Here is a 17,541-nt window from a genome sequence, read left to right as displayed (position 1 = left end):
TGGAAAGACATCAAAGAAGATACTAAATGAATTATAAATTTAAAGTTATTGTCTTTTCTTTTTTTATAAAATGGAATGTATATATAGACATATGTATATTTTAGCAGAGTGGGCAGTGGATTATATTTAGAATTGTAGTGCATGGTAATCTTGCAGGAAACTGGGTTGAAATAGGTTAGTTTAGTGATTGATTAGTTTAAGAAAAAGGATTTTTAAGTCATATATTTCGGGGAGTGGAAGAATTGGATAGAACTGAATAAATGTTAAATTTGGAGAAGGCTGCTTTGAAATGTTAAATTAATATATATAAAAGTAAAGGTTATGTTGTTGTAATAATAATAATATTTTATAAGTTTGGGGGAGGAGAAAAAGGGTAGATTGTGAAAAGCGGAGAAAAGCGGAGTTATAAGAATACTATGCTAAGGGTCAGCATTTTGAGGAGTGAGTAAGGGCATGGTAAAATATTATGTAATTAATTATGAATTAGTTTATTGTTGTGAAGAAGAAGTCACAGGGGGGGATGGGTGGTGAGGGGGGGTTAGGGAAGAAGGGAGGAAAAGGGGGAAAAACTTGTATTTGAAAAACTTTTTCAATAAAAAAAAAAAAAAAAAAGTGGCATTGCCCAGATTTCTAGATTCTTGTATTTAAAATAATGAAAATGTGCTGCCTGATTAATTTGGAACCATCTTTTTAATGTTGTTAAAAATATTTTATTGATTGTATGAAGAAAATCAATCAAAGATAGCAGCTAATGTATGCACCATTGCAGTGTAGTATATACCATGTTTTCCCCAAAATAAGACCGGGTCTTATATTAATTTTTGTTCCAAAAGACGCATTATGGCTTATTTTCTGGTTAGGTCTTATTTTGGAGGAAATACAGTACTAAACACCTCTTTCTGGTTGACAATCTTAATTGGAGCTTATTTTGGGGGTAGGGCTTATATTACGAGTATCCTGAAAAATCATGCTAGGGCTTATTTTCCGGTTGGGTCTTATTTTCGGGAAAACAAGATAGCATTCAATCCTATAATAAAATTGCAAGAATTATACACTTTCTAAATATAATAAATAAAAGAGGATTGTTTTTGTCATTATAAATACGTTTTCCTTTTAATTTAATTTCACAGCCTTGTGTTTCATTATATTGAAGCAGAACTAGAGTTAATCGAAAAATTGATCTTTCTATTTTGAAATAATGCATATAATATTGGAAACAGATATTGGTTAATTGTGGGGGGGTGGAATCACAGGAATTGTAGAATGACTTGGAGTACCTTCTCCCAAATGGAGAGAGATTAAAATTTTAGATAAGCAACTGAACATCATATTCATTCTGGCCCTTCAGATAATTTTTTTACCCCGACTTAAAAAAAAATATCACAGCCGTTAGGTCAGAGAATATTACAATAAATAAATAAAACTGATTACTGACTTTAAAAATCTGACTAAAAACAAAAAAGGAGGAATCAGAAACCACAACAAGGCTTGATTAGGAGGGACCAATCCAGTGAATCCATATTCACAAACTTAAGGGGAAAAAAATCAGGTTTGTGTTTTTTAGTTCTAACATTATCTTGTTGTCTACAATGGGAGGGATTTCTTTTTTTTAAAGCAAAAACAGACAAGAAGAGCAACAAGTATGGTTCCTCCTCCATTTCCTGGATAAGACTGACAGATGTTGAATTTGTTAGCCACTGACATGAAAGCTAAAATGACTATGCAGCAAATTAATCAAATTTATGAACTCAATTCTGTACAGTTGAGAAGGGGAGAGAATCCAAACAAAGACACATTGAGAGAGCCTTTTTGTTTTTAATCTCTCTCACTGTGGCCAATGGGATATGATTAATTAAGTCAGCCACAGGCCTGATATTGTTTTATCATTTAGGGAAGAGTGTGTCGGGAACCTGCCGATTAACACTGTTTCTGGCTGTATTTCTCTTGTAGAATGCTGAGCAAGGGAATAAGAGAGAATTTTTTGCCCTGGCTCTAACAATACCTCTTGAAGTAGACATCCTATATGACACCTCAGCAATGCTGCCAGTATCATAGGACATCCAAACCTCAGTAAAATTCATAGAGCAAGCCTGTCATGATTCATTCAGGTTTTATTACTTCACTGGAGCTAAAATGAAACTGCAGTAACTTGTCTATATCTATCTCAGAGTTATTTGTTCTGTGCCATCAAAGCACTGTAATCATTTGGATCAATGCATGGGCCCAACCTTCCATTTTTTAATGTATTAAAATATATTTGCATATGTTTAGGTTCCAAGAAGAATCAGCTGGCAAAAAGGTTATCTTACACCCATGATGGCGAATCTGTGGCACACAGAGCCTTCTCTGTGGGCACGCATGCACGCCGTTTCCTCAGCCCAGCTCCAATTGCATTTCTCCATTGCATTTCACTCAATCAATTCCAACTTCTCACGAAGTTGGAATTGATTGAGTTAACTTTTTCACTCATGTGCTTCACAATGGTGGAGGCGGAGTCCCGTCCTCCTCCTGGAGCCCATTACAACACGGAGTCACAATGCAACCCATGCGGCTCTTTTACCCCTATGCTGTGGCTCCCTGTGGCCCTGTTGCGGCAGAAGGATGAAAGAGCTGTTGTCCCATCATGGTTGTGGTGATGGGCAGAGCTTCAGTGCAGGAGTGAAGCACCCCTGCACTTGCCTTTGCACGGCAACAGGATTCCACCTTCGTCATGGTACTTTTGCTGCTGCCTCCAGCAAAGAGGGCTGGGAGAGAGTGGTGGGGGCGGACATTGCGGGGTGGAGGCTATCCCCCAAGCCTGGCCTTTCTCCTCCCTCGTTGGCGGAACCAAGAGAAAGAAGGGGGTGGCATGGGGAAGCACTCCCCTCCCCTGGCCAAGCACTGAGCACAAAAGCCCTGCAAGGGGGAAGAATGGCCTGGCAGAAGTGCCTCCATTGGCGAGTCAGACAGTGGAGAGGCCTGGCCCAGCTCTCGCAATTGTCCCACTGTTTGGCCCCTCCAGACACGAGCTGCTGCCTTTTAAATGCACTGTGCCTTTGAGGAAGCCGGGCAGCGATGATGGGGGGAAGTGGAGGTGTCAGGGCTGCTTCCCCCCTCCTCAGTAAGCCAGGCCTGGAGGAGCGCAGAGTTGCAGGCTGAGCGGTGGAGCATCAGAAGGCGCATTCCCACATCACCCCAACAGGTGTTTCCAGTGCGCGTTCCTCTGTCCCAAAGTGGGATTGAGTGGAGGTTTGAGGAAGGGAGCAGGGAGCAGGTGCAAGGGTAGGGGGCTTCTAGGAGTAGAAGCCCAGTTAGCTTTCCTTTTGGCATGGGGTGGGGGGAAGACCCAATAAAAATCCAATTTCCCTCAATAAATGGGGAAAATCCCTGCGCATGTGTAAGATGGCGGACCTCCGAGGGGCTCGCTGTTGAGGTTGATGGGGAAAAGGAGAACTTTGGAAATGTCGGAGGCTGTTTTAGTGATCTTGAGCCCCACGTTCAGCATGCCGATGGTCTGACGGTTCAGATGTGCCATCCCTTATCGGGATTGGCCCTGGGATGGCAGAGCTACAGCGAGGAGATGTAATCGGAGCGCTGTAAGGAGGGCGGCGGCGGCGGCGGCCTCCACGATGACTCCACAGCTGCGGAGCCCCGGAGATCGGGCATTTCATCCTACGGACTGACTGTAGGAGGTGAAGGAGTTAAGGTGGTCTGGGGAGTCTAACTGAGCCGGATGGAGAACTGAGGGAGCCGAGGGAATCATCTATAGCGACCCAAGCCTCCCTTCGATTTGACGGCCGAAAAAAAAGCTGGGCTGCCGGGGGAGGGGGGGTGCGGGAAGGCGATGGACCCGCACCCGGAGGCTCGGAGGCCTGTTGGCCGCTTCAAACAGTTATTTAGCCCAGATTTGAGGCCCGGGGTGTATGGCCCAGCGGTCAGCTGCGCCTGAAAACCCCCTACATGGACCGAGACCTGGGAAGATCGTGGCAGAATTTGCTCGGAGAAAATTGGCAGGACTATTGGGGGGATTTGGCCCGGAACATCGAAGGGAGTTGGGGAGTGATAGAGGGGGATTCCAATTACCATCTGGTTTCCCCCTTGGATTCGCCCCCCCCTATGAAAATGGCCTCCCCCCCGTTGCTACCTGGACTCTCTATTAGGTCGGCCCATTTTTCCATCACTACTGACTCTGGGACTTTATTATCACCCTCCTGGATTTTTATGTTTGTTCTCTATCTCCTTCTGCTGCTGGCTAGTTTATTCCTGCCGCCCGATTTCCACCTTTAGGCCTTGGCTCGGGGGAGGAGAGATTGCAGGCTGGAGGGAGAAGCTGAGAGTCCAGGTCAAGGACTGCTGCTCCATCTGCAGGGAGAAAGTGACTATTGTTGGCCTTTTACATCCAGCCGCGGTGAGAGAACGGCTGTGGCCATCCGCCTGCACTGCAACCATCTGATCTGGTCGCCCCATCACTGTGAGAGAGTGAGGGGGCCCCAGCTTCATCCTGGCCAGCCTCTTTTGCCATCTCTCACCTCAATGACTATCTTTAAATTTCGCTGACATCCAAGGTTCCCCTTTTCCATCTCATCATACTTGTATGGCTTATACCTCGGCAGATTTGCTTGCGCTGCGAGATGCCCCCCTCTCGCGGCGATGGCCTTCCACTCTATCAAAGGCCTACCTTAAGGACGGGCTTTGGAGCCCCGAGAGGTGGCATGTTTTAAAGCGGGGATTGAGGGGTTTTTTAATTAGGGTTTTTAATAATTTTTTAAGGGGAACTGGGAGGGCGACCAAAGGGGATGGGGGGGGTAATCCACCTAGGTCAGGGCCCAGCCTGGCACAGGGTAACGGGCTGGAGGGCGCAGGACGAGGGATTGGGGATGTCATCAGCACGGTGAATGGGAGGGGCAGATATGGCGGGAGCAGAGGACCTTATCCTGTGCCGGGGGTGCGCACTCGCTATTTGAGAGCGATTGCACGCCCCGGTCCTCAAGGCTCCCCTCGGATACTAGGTGGCTCAGATACTCAGGACCTGGGCCTCCGGCTGATGCTGTGCAACGCCAGGTCCGTGGTAAATAAGGGCCCCCTCATTTACGATCTTATTCAAGAGGAGGGAGCGGACCTGGCGGGTATTACGGAGACCTGGTTGGGCCCGGAGGGAGGGGTCCCTCTGGTTGAGATGTGTCCACCAGGCTTCAGAGCATTCCATCAGCCGAGGGCCCAGGGGAGGGGCGGGGGGGGTGGCGGTTATTATTAACGAAGGTCTGGGTCCGAGGGAGACCACTGTGCCACAGATTGCCGGGTGTGAGTCCCTCTTTGTGAGATGGGGTCATGGGGTTCAGATGGGCTTGTTGCTTACGTACCTGGCTCCCTGCCGCGTGGCAACGGCCCTGCCCGAGCTACTCGACGTGATAGCCACGGTGGCAGTTGATACACCCAGGCTTATGGTCATGGGTGATTTCAATCTGCCGTCCGTTGGTGAAACGTCAGAGATGGCTCGGGAGTTCATGGCTTCCATGACGGCCATGGACCTGACCCAGTTAGTTCATGGCCCCACTCACAGGGGGGGACACACACTGGACCTGATTTTTGTCTCTGGCCAGTGGTTGAGTGGTCTTATTATAGGGGATATAGACATGAAACCCTTGTCATGGTCAGATCACTCACTCCTTCGTCTGGACCTTCGAACCGCTACACCCCGCCGCAGGGAGGCGGACCCAATTAGATGGATCCGCCCCAGGCGCCTGATGGATCCTGATAGGTTCCAGACGGAGCTTGGGCCAATTCCTGAAGATCTGGCACACGACTCGGCTGAGGACCTGGTAGCTGCCTGGGATCGGGCGGCTGGTGGGGCCTTGGATCGAGTCGTGCCTTTGCGGCCTCTGACCCGGTGTCGATCCCTCGCGGCTCCTTGGTTCACCGAGGAGCTGAGGGAGATGAAACGCCGGAAAAGACGCCTAGAGAGTGGTTGGAGGGCCAGTCTCGCTGAATCTGACCGAACACTGGTAAGGTCGCATATTAAGACCTACCTAGTGGCGATAAAGACGGCAAAGTTTAACTACTTTTCCGCCTCTATTGCGTCATCAGGGAATCGTCCGGCCGCCCTGTTCAGGGTAACCCGCTCCCTGCTCCATCCGGGAGCGCGGGAGGATCCCTTGGAAGGCAGGGCGGAGGATTTCGGACAATACCTGTATGACAAAATCGCTCAGATCCGGGGGGATTTGGACTCTGACTGGGTAGATCAGGGCAGGGTGACGAGGAATAGTCTTGAGAATGTTACCTGGGAGGAGTTTGATGCTGTGACTCCGGATGATGTGGACAGGATTTTGGGGAGACTTAGTGCGGCCACATGTTTACTGGACCCGTGTCCCTCCTGGTTGGTACTGGCCTCCCGGGAGGTTACACGAGGCTGGCTCCAGGGTGTTATCAACGCTTCGTTGAGTGAGGGTCACTTCCCCGCCGCCTTGAAAGAAGCGGTGGTGAGGCCTCTCCTCAAGAAGCCGTCCCTGGATCCGGCAATATTGGCCAACTATCGTCCTGTCTCCAACCTTCGCTTCCTGGCGAAGGTTGTTGAGAGTGTGGTCGCGCGACAGTTTCCACAATTCTTGGAGGAAACATCCTATCTAGATCCGTTCCAGTCGGGCTTCAGGCCTGGACACAGCACGGAAACGGCATTGGTCGCGTTGGTTGATGATCTCTGGAGGGCTCGGGACAGGGGTTGTTCCTCTGTTCTGGTCCTGTTAGACCTCTCAGCGGCTTTTGATACCATCGACCATGGTATCATGCTGCACCGGCTGGAAGAGTTGGGGATGGGGGGCACCGTATTACGGTGGTTCTCCTCCTTTCTCTCCGACCGGTCGCAGTTCGTGTTGGCAGGTGGGCAGAGGTCGACCTCAAGGCCTCTTATATGTGGAGTGCCTCAGGGGTCGGTCCTCTCGCCCCTCCTGTTCAACATTTATGTGAAGCCGCTGGGCGAGATCATCCGTGGCTTTGGGGTGAGATACCACCAGTACGCTGATGACACCCAGCTGTACATCTCCACCCCAGGCCACCCCAACGATGCCCTTGAAGTGATGTCCCAGTGCCTGGAGGCTGTGCGGATCTGGATGGGGAGGAACAGGCTCAGGCTCAACCCTTCCAAGACTGAGTGGCTGTGGCTCCCGGCATCCCGATATAGTCAGTTGACTCCATCACTGACTATTGGGGGCGAGTCGTTGGCCCCCACAGAGAGGGCTCGCAATCTGGGAGTCCTCCTGGATAGGCAGCTGTCCTTGGAGGAACATCTGACGGCTGTAACCAGGGGGACCTTTTGTCAGGTTCGCCTGATCCGCCAGTTGCGGCCCTTTCTTGATCGGGATTCCCTGTGCACAGTCACTCATGCCCTCGTCACCTCTCGCCTTGACTACTGCAACGCTCTCTACATGGGGCTCCCCTTGAGGAGCACCCGGAGGCTCCAACTGGTCCAGAATGCAGCAGCGCGGGTAGTGACGGGAGCAGCCTGGCGCTCCCATGTAACACCGCTCCTGCGCGAGCTGCACTGGCTCCCGGTGGTCTTCCGGGTGCGCTTCAAGGTGTTGGTTATCACCTTTAAAGCGCTCCATGGCATAGGGCCTAGCTATCTTCGAGACCGCCTGCTGCCACCGACAATCTCCCATCGACCCGTGCGCTCCCACAGAGAGGGCCTCCTCGGGGTGCCATCAGCCAAACAGTGCAGGCTGGTGACCCCCAGGGGGAGGGCCTTCTCTGTGGGGGCACCTACCCTCTGGAATCAATTGCCTCCAGAGATAAGGAGAATCCAAGACCTCGGTGCCTTCCGCCGTGCCCTTAAAACCTTCCTTTTTCAGCAAGCCGGGCTGGCCTAATTTTTTAAGTGTTTTTAAGTGTTTTGTTTATTGTTTTTAATTAATGGGGCCAAATTTATATATGTATATTTTAACTGTATTTTAATATTTGTACTTGATGTTTTTACTTGGCTGTTCACCGCCCTGAGTCCTCAGGGAGAAGGGCGGTATACAAATTCAAAATAAAATAAAAATAAATAAAATAAAATAAAGGCCTGTTAGTCCAGAGTCCCAAAAGGGGCTGTCTGTTCATCAGAGAATTGGAGAAGAAATCAGTTGAAATCTGGGTGGGAGCCTATTCAGAGAGGGATCTGTTTGTGTCTCTTCTTCCCTCCCCCTTAGATTCCCCTCTCCCGGCTTTCTTCCCTAGCCTTGTTTTAAGGAGAGAGGGAAGCAAGGTGGGACAAGTTAAAAGCAATGGTTGCGTGCCCCCGGTTCAGACCGGTTCGCAAGAACTGGTAGTAAAACTGGTGGGAGGCTCTGCCCACTGACCCAGATGTCATCATAAGTGATCTGTGCATGCGGGTACGATGCGAACCGGTAGTAAAGGTAAGTAGAACCCACCCCTGGCTAAAAGGCTGTGAGGGGGGTTAGGGTTTATTAAAGACAGGATGGGGAAAAGATGCCATTCCTTTCCCAAGGACCCGGGAAAGTGGAATAAAAATGTGGGTGTGGGTGTGTAAATAACAGCCCAGGATAGTTTCAGCTACAACAGCTGCTGAGAGCTTCTAAGCTACACAGCATTCTTTAATAAATACTAACAATAACGAAGCATAATATACAGGATTAAAGGAAGGAAGGTGAAATCAGAGGAGGGGGGAAGGAAGGGAGGAAGGAAGGAAGGGAGGGAGGAAGGAAGGAAAAAGTAGGAAGGAAGGAAGGAATAAGGATATGTTGGCCCTCCAGAGGCTACTGCACTACACTCCCTTAATTCCTTAGTTGTGCTGTAAAAGAAATCCAGTGCCACCAGGGAGAAGTTGTGAAAGAGTGATTGAAATCCTCATTATTCAGGTTAAATTGCCATGTTGGCACTTTGTGATAAATAAGAGGGTTTTGCGTTGCAGTTTGGGCACTCAGTCGCTAAAAGGTTCGCCATCGCTGTCTTATACCCCACTTTACTTACCACTTCTTGTAGTTGCTGATCTCTTTCAATATTCTTCCCATTCCAATCATATGCCTGACTTTTAGAATGTGGTTTCTGGGAGTGAGTGTTTCATTGTATTATGAGACATGCTTGGGGAAAACATATTTTTACACACAGCAGTGCACCCTATATCTGGGTCAAAATATAGATAATATTTTTGTTTAGATGTGTTCCATAGATGTCTGAAACTTTTTTGTTTTAATTCTCTGCCTTTCTACTGTCATGTTTCAGAGGTACTGGAATCAATTCATAAATCTTTGCATTAATCATCCACAATACCATGTTCGAAGCAGTCCTAAACCATTACAAGTATGGCTTGAGATTATACATAACTACCTGTCTGTCTGTCTGTCTGTCTGTCTGTCTGTCTGTCTGTCTGTCTGTCTCAATCCTTATGCTTATGAGGCTACTACACAAAGGTGTCCCAAAGCTACTACACAAAGGTGTCCCTTCTCTTTTAACTTAGACAAACATTTAAAAATATGTTTTAATCTTATTCTTACATGATCAGAATGTCTGCTAACCATATCCATACCATAAAGTTATAAAGATTAAAACATTTCACCTAATGCTATTTCTCACTGTTTCATTGCATCATCATCATTAACATCGCCACTATCACCTCCACTGTTTTTATTTACAATAATAAATTTTAATACATTGTGGTCCAAAACCAAAAACCTGGTAGTTCTGCAACGTTAATAGGTTATGCTTATGAGGTTAATACACAAAGATGTCCCAAAGCAACTGCAAATCTAGATCAGGCAAGGTTATTATACTTCCTTTAAATGCATCAAACATAGCATTATTTTAACAGCATATTTTTTTTAACTGATATGCCACTAGCTTGGTAATTTTTAAAGAAAATTCTGGCTTTATTTGGAAAATTAAAACAAAAGAACCAGAAGTTCTCTCAACACTTCTTATCCACAAAGAGAGGTCTTAAGCAGCAGTCTCGAATTTTCAAAAAAGACTCAAATTTTCAGCAAGAGTGATACTGACCCTCTTTTCGTCACTTCATAATGCAGCAATGTCGAGGGGAAAAAAGTAAATATAAATTTATATTAAGACTAAGCTTTGATCACATAATGCCCAGCTGTAGTTTCAAATGCTAAGATTTATTTATCTATTGACAGTATTTATGTGTTGTCACACAGATCATTACATCTATATCTGTACACACACACAAACATACAGAGATTGGCAGGATTTTTTTTTTAGACCCCAAAAGAATTAATAATCTTTTCAGGAAGCTGGAAGTTGCTGCATGTCTTACAACATTGGAGATGCAAGAATGAAATAATTTGAATTAAAAAAAATCAGAAAGGAATCTTGTGGAATTTGGCTCTTTGGATGGAATTTTGGCCATTTTAAATGTGTGTTTTTTTAAAAACGCAAACACAGCCCCCCACCCAAACATATACAGACAATGTATGCCATCTAGTGGTTTCATGGTCACTATAGCACCCATGGGTGCTATATCCCACCAGTGCCAATCCCTGGTCCAGGAATATAGACAGCCAGAGATATTCAGGTGGCAGAACAAAATTTTTAGGCTTGATATTTTAAGCAGCCCAAAGAAAGAAGGAAGGAAGGAAGGAAGGAAGAATAAAGGTACAATACTTGCAGTGAATTCAGTGGCTGAGTATCAAAGCAGTAAAACATTTTACATAAAATACTTTATCTGCCCTGCTTTCTTTTGAAACATTATTGTTGTGCATTGAAAGCGTAGGGCAGTTATGGCAAAAAAAAAAAAAAAAAAAATTGAGAGCCTTTTTTCTAACTAATAATTCACAACTGATACTACTATTTTGTGTTTGCACCACCACAGTGTTATAGTGTGCATGTCTATACACACAGAAACACACAATTCTTTTATTTTTTTCAATACTTGCTATAATATACTGTTAGTGTAGGTTTTGTACATTACATTACACAGGCCTGTTTTAGTTGAAATAAATATATTTCTTTCCAAAGGAGTATTGTAAATAAATCATATAAACAGTTTGCTATTCTCTCTATTCATCAGCACATTAATTCTCTAAAACAGAGCAGAATAGAAAAAGTTCATTATAGGTGAAAAAGCTGGCAAAAGAAAGATCAAGATGAAAAAGAAAAAATGTTAAAAAAAATTACACAGTATATTTCTATGTACTGTATTTGGGCAGTGCTTCCCAATTTTGTTCACTCTACCAGTTTAACCTATTCCTCATCCTTCTTCTCAAGTCACATGATCAAGAGCTACTATTAAGAATTCCAGAAACCATGTTTTGCACTTTTCCCCTTAGCTTACTTTTATTTTTGTATGGCATTATCTTTTAAAAGAATGACATACTACCGGTATTTGCATGGCTTTCTTAGAGTGCATTTGACCCTAACAACAGGATTATGAAACCTACTGATTCTGTCACTTTAACATATTAATTTCTTACATTTCTACTTTTGGTGATAATGGTGGAAGAGCAGGTTTCTTAACTGTTAAAAGTAAACCTTACTGTATTTCATAATGTATTTAGTTGTACTAATAATTAATGAGTGCTATTATTTAACTCCATTTTATAATGGCAAATGGAAAACACAATTGTATTACAATGTTAAATAAAAAGAAATTTTGCAAAAAGGAATTTGGACGATCATAGAGGAAACTCATTTTGCAGGAAAGTGTTTAAACACAGCATGAAGTTGGGGATTAATTCATTTTGATTTTTATACCCCTTCCTTGGAATTATTCTGTACACCATCTCTATAACAGCTTTTGCACTGGCTGCCATAACATAATAGCCTCTCAAAACTTTGTAAGCTATTTTTGGCATGACTAAAAAAATTTCAGTGAGCACATGATTCTTGAAATACCCTGGAAATCTTGAGAATCTCAGATTCTATTTAAAAACTAGTCAAACCAAATTTAACATGGATAACTTAAGAAAAGAAAAAGTATTAAAATATTGAATGGAGGATATTAAATTATGGATGATCAAAATTGTAGGTGTTTAAAAATACTCTGAAAATTTTTCATGTGTTGAGGAAATACTGCCTTGTGATGTTATGCACTTGTGGTTTGATGAATTAAAGCAGAAACAGCAAAATGATCAATTGGTATTTTATCACGAAAGATATATATATATTTAAATGTACTGCAATTCATAATCCTTCTATTACAGAAAGAAAGTATCTCCTTTTCCAGGTTGGCAAGCAGGACCCAAAAAGGGAAGAAACAAATTCTAAATTTTTGTCTACCAATGTCAATGTAATAATATTATAGATGTGTTCAACCAAATTATGTTTCAGAAAAGAAAATTAAGCCATCTATATTTCCCACTGAACAGATCCTAATTTTAAAACATTCATGTCCTGTGTATATTTTCTTATGCAAATTAAAGAGTTACTGAAAACACAATGATAATTTGATTCCTTCCATACACATTATTTTTAACTTAACATAAGCAAGTCTCCAATACAAGCATGTGAAAATTTTTAACACTCATTATTAAATAAAAAACTATGCAAAACTATGCAACTAAAGAAACTTTATGTATCTAAAGAAAGTTCTCACAAAATCCCACTGAAATCAGAAGGAAAAAAATAGCCATGACTAACCTAAATTCCCCAATTTCATCAGGAATTATATTCTACACTATTCTAAAATTGTTTTCCTAATATTTTTGAAAGAGATATATAGTATATATGGAGTTTAATATGCACTCTTATATCTTACAACAATGATAGGTTGGATCCATATTTGCCTCTGTTAAAAGATGGCTGCTTGGCTCCAGCAGAAATTATCCACTGGAGAAACAAAAGATTTTTACTGAACCTGTTGAAGGCTCTAGCTCTGGTTTATACACTATTCTGTAGTCCCCTCTAGAAAAATATAGTCAGATGCATAGAATCTCTAATAAAAACTTATAATTTAGTCATATAATTTAACTTCTTCCAACTCTTGATTTAATCAGCTCACTATTATAGTAATTATGAAACATTTAATTTTATTTTCTAAGAAATAGCAAAACTAATAGGACATAAAAGGTTTGCCTGCTCATTACAAACTTACAATGGAGTATTCACAGTAAGTCTAAGCATTTTCAAAAACAAATTCAACAACAGAATCCATCTCTATCAATTATGCCAAAAGTATTGTGCAAGCATTTTAACAAAGAATAAGACAAGACAGATCATTTCCAATGAAATGATAGAAAAATAATTAATATAATTAAATATAATGGCCTTTAACCTTCCAGAACATTTTTCATAATTGAGTCAATGTTAAGTTCCTTTAAATTTAACTGATTTAAACGTCAGTGGTTTGAATCTGTCCTGAAATCGGCAAAACTTAGCTGTGGCTTGATCCTGTTTCTGGTCATTAATATTTATTAAATGTGACATTCTGATTTTTTAAATAATATTTTATTCAAATACTTCTTGACTAAGTCATATATGTATTTTGAATATACAGAAGTTTTTCAATAAAAACAGAAAACACCTATTCTTAAAAATGTATCATCTGAAAATATTGCCAAGTCTGCCTAAAAGAAAAGATCTGATGTTTGAGCAAACTTTATTCCCTTAAAAAAAATAAGTAGACATTTAAATTTCCTCCACTTTTAAATTTATTTTGACATAACTTTAAAGAAAATGGTTAAAAGAATTATGGCAAAATTTACCAATGTCTATATCCTTAACGCTGCTAGCCTCTATTTTATTTTTAAATATAAATTCCAAACAATAAACAATTAAAACAGATATGAGACTTTGCTACTGACAAAATTAATGCTTTTTGATTTTTCCCTGAACAATAAGTAATCTAGAGGGAAGACTTTAAATGAATCTATCAAGTATTATCACTGTTGCCTTTATTTGAAACTTGATTTTCTGCCATGAAGAGGTCAAGTTATGCTTGTAATTGCAGTGTTTTCAAATTTTACAAAAGACTCACTTGAAAATTAGAACTATAAATTATTTCTACATTGCATCATATTTATAAGAGGCATTCAACTGATCAGCAAGAGGGATACAGGCAAAAAGCTGCTTGCTAGTTACGGATACCTTGGTTGCATTGGAATCTAAGGACAGCACAGGGATCTCCAAGGGGTAAAATGAGATTAAGTATTCTTACTGATCTAGCAATGAAAAAGGAGTAATAATAATACTTAGAAATCCTATCTGTCGCTCGAATAGAAAGAAACAATTACCCATAAGCCTCTGGATCTGCGTAATCAATTAAAATGAGTTAAATGGAACATATTCCCATTTTCAAAACCTAATCTAAACCCAAGATGTAGCATGCATTCATAACATATTTGAAGATGCATGGAGTCACATTCTGTTGTTCTTCTGGTTGGCAGACTTTTTTTTTTGCATGCCTGCATATATGTGTTGACTTTTAATGTTTGTTTCTTTGCTTCTATACATTTTTTTATAGAAAACAATTGCAGCCTTAATTTTAAATAACAATAATTAATTTTTCCAGAAGTAATTTCTGTATAGGGATACTGTATTGATGCAAGATGTATTGCTAACATTTCAGAATTATCCAGATAAAACTAGACATTTTATCTTGAGAACTCTCAGATTTCATAAAAGGATTTTTTAAAATAAGAATAACAATTTGAGCAAGTCCTCAAAGTGCCACCATGTTATGTTTTACATTACAAAATAAACATTAAACAATATAACTATCCAATATGACCCAAGTCAGTTTCAAAAATCAGTTCATTAAAAAATGGTAAGAGTTATATGAATTATCTTGATCATTGGATTAATTCAAATTAAGATACTAAGCAGTTATATGGATGATAAAATGAAGTGTATTTTACTTTAATAAAAATATTGCATTAAGTATCAATCATTTCATGAGATAAGGAATTCTAGGAATAATTTGTTTTTACAAATATGTGTGTATGTTAATAGTTCAATAGAAGTTGAAAACTCTACACATGAAACACGTTATAATCCATTATTATATCCCATTGATTCAATGCAGATGTGATGATTATAGCCTTTATAAGTTCTGATGATACTGGATTTTTAAATTTCAACTTACCTGCCTATTACGTTCATCCATTATCCTCGTGATCTGAATCTTTTTTCTCCCCATAGTCCCCGTTTTTCTTCTTTCGTTCGTTCCTACACTTCTGTATTTTCTTCTTCTCTTTCCTTCCTCTTTCCTGTTTCCTCAAACCAAGACTCCTTCTTCAGCACTTACACAATTCAATTCACAGACCCCTGCATCCGTTCCTGCCAAGTACACAAAAGAAGTGAATAGTTAAGTTACTCAGACAAAATCTCAATAGAACTTGATTAGTTGTGGTATTTTATCAAGTGGCCTGAATGCATTTAGCATGTAGAACTGCTAAATAAGCAACTACATTAGAAATGAAGTCAAGAATGGTTCAGCATTATCATTATTAATTACTGACAGATGGGTTGTCAAGATTTTTCTTAAATACCTTTGGCACTCTAGTTCTACAGACAATTATTTAGAACATTCATGCATACAAGACGAGATTCAAAGTATAAGTGTTGGAGAATCCTTTTAAGGCATCACTATAACAATTAAAGTAAATGCTCTCCTACATTTCATCGATGCACATTTTTCTGTTCTCTAATACATCGTCAGAAATATGAAAAATTACCTGAATCAGAGAGTTAATGAAGCCTTCCATACCTATGCAAGCTAAGTAATCAAGCTAATTCACTTTTGAATGAAAACAGAAGAGATAATAATGCTTCTTATTATGCAAATAGGCTGGACCATTATTTTATTAATGTTTTATTTGATATATGGGAAATGTCAGCTGATTCTTAAATCTTTTAAAATTATCTTGCATTTAAAAAGATTTCAAAAGAAAAATATTCATCCTTCTATCATAGTTTAGTACATATATATTCCCTAAATACATTTGTATATATCTCCATCTACAGGAAACACAATAAATAGAACAGTTGTTGATATATTCCATGTACCAAATCCCATACACTGCAAACGAACAAACAAAAAGCACATTGTAAGAAGTCATAATTGCACCAAAAATCCACAAACACATGGCAGCACTTCTTATATTCCTCCACAAAAATGCTAGAAGCCACAATATTAATCTAATTCACTGCAAAACATAAACTAAAAATAAAATATATAGTTGTGAATTAAAAACCAATGGAAATTCACCATAGATAAAAATATAATGCAAATTACATAGAATCTAAAGACAGAAATCTCTCAGTTGCTTTTTGCAATCCTAAAAGTTGGCTGCAAATGTCATGAAAAGATTTTAACATTAGTTGGAGAAACCAGCTTTTCCATATTCGTATATATTACAGTAAAATCCTATTCCTATTAGTCAGATTTCTTTAGGTGAGTGAACATGTAGGATTGCAGCCTTAATATTTTATACACAATTCTGATATAACAAAATTATTTATTAATTAAAAGCATATAAATGTGCAGACTAAGTTTTTTCTGGTTAATTGGACACTGGTTTTTCTTACAGCCAACCTGAACAATTATGTAAAAAATAAAAAGCAATGATTTATCAATGTACTGTTTTTCATACAATAAAACTGATTCTCATTTTGATGTCACCCTTTCTTCTCTTTTTCTTAGTGAAAAGATATTTGGCTTTATAACAGAAACTGAAAGGAACATGTGTTACTTTCACACAAATTCCACATTCTATACACTCTGAAATGCAATTTTAAATATATTCCCTTGGAATTCACTGGGCTTACTCATAGATAGATAGGAATGTATACGGTTATACTGCAAATCAGCAGTATATTTTATAATGTTTTCGCAATATAATTGCTGGTACTATTACTTTATAGCATTAAAAACTGCAGCATTGATGTTTTCTTAACAATCCAAATCAGGCTATGTGTCGGTGAAACAGTTCCATTTGTACAGTTCTACAATTTTAACTGATGCAACTTGATCTGTTCATAACAATCCAGAAATAGAGTAGAATTCAAACAAGCTCTCTAAAGCTGTATTGCATATACATTTGAACATGTCATAGTCCCTTAGAGTTATTGGAAGTTACAGTAACATGTTTATTTGTTTTTGACTGGACTTTTTCTTGGGAGCATCCCCTTAGCCTTTCTCCCATCCCCACCTCCCATCCATACCAAATAGTGATTCTTACCTCTGATTTTAAAAAAGCCAGGTAATTTTCATGTACGAGATGAACCCAAAGAAGTTTAACAGGCTTTCTCCACCACATAGACAACCCATAGACTAATCCACAGCAGAAGCATATGGGACAATTTCCTTTCCTTTCATTCACTCACGTGGAGCCAGAGGCACTATTGGCTTACAGCCCTATGTCTGCCTAAGCTCTTATTCTGTTGAGGGTGGAAGGTCAGAGTGGGCAGATTAAAGAAGTGGTGACAGTTAGCCAGGATGAGAGTTGCTTTACACATCCAGAGTCTGAAGCCTGCATGAGAAAAACCTTGGGCGGGGGGAATAGGGGGAGAACGGGAAATCACTGAATGCTGACACTCTTGTCTGCAAGAACTTGTGAGCAGAGCCGGGGTAAAACAGCAGCATGGTTAGCCCCTCCTACACAACTATCAGTTCCACATTTC

At 40.8% G+C, this 17,541-nt stretch overlaps 1 protein-coding gene across 10 annotated transcripts in view; it reads right to left on the bottom strand.

Annotated features, from left to right (window-relative positions):
* MEF2C (myocyte enhancer factor 2C) overlaps positions 1–17,541 on the bottom strand; it is a 193,236-nt gene that overhangs the window by 86,399 nt on the left and 89,296 nt on the right. For 9 of the 10 annotated variants that reach the window (XM_070938788.1, XM_070938792.1, XM_070938786.1 and 6 more), the window contains one exon: positions 15,002–15,195. In XM_070938788.1, coding sequence (XP_070794889.1) covers positions 15,002–15,055 — 54 coding nt within the window. In that variant the 5' untranslated portion in view covers positions 15,056–15,195. Of the gene's footprint in view, positions 1–15,001; positions 15,196–17,099; positions 17,232–17,541 lie in introns of those variants that run through there. The other variant, XM_070938784.1, reaches the window with a different exon arrangement.

Source organism: Pituophis catenifer, unplaced genomic scaffold (genome assembly GCF_029215685.1).
Source record: "Pituophis catenifer annectens isolate HBS135680 unplaced genomic scaffold, rPitCat1.0.hap2 SCAF_2, whole genome shotgun sequence".
NCBI classification, from domain to species: domain Eukaryota; kingdom Metazoa; phylum Chordata; class Lepidosauria; order Squamata; family Colubridae; genus Pituophis; species Pituophis catenifer.
Note: the sequence above shows the minus strand (reverse complement) of the source record. Positions and strands in the feature narration are given on the sequence as shown.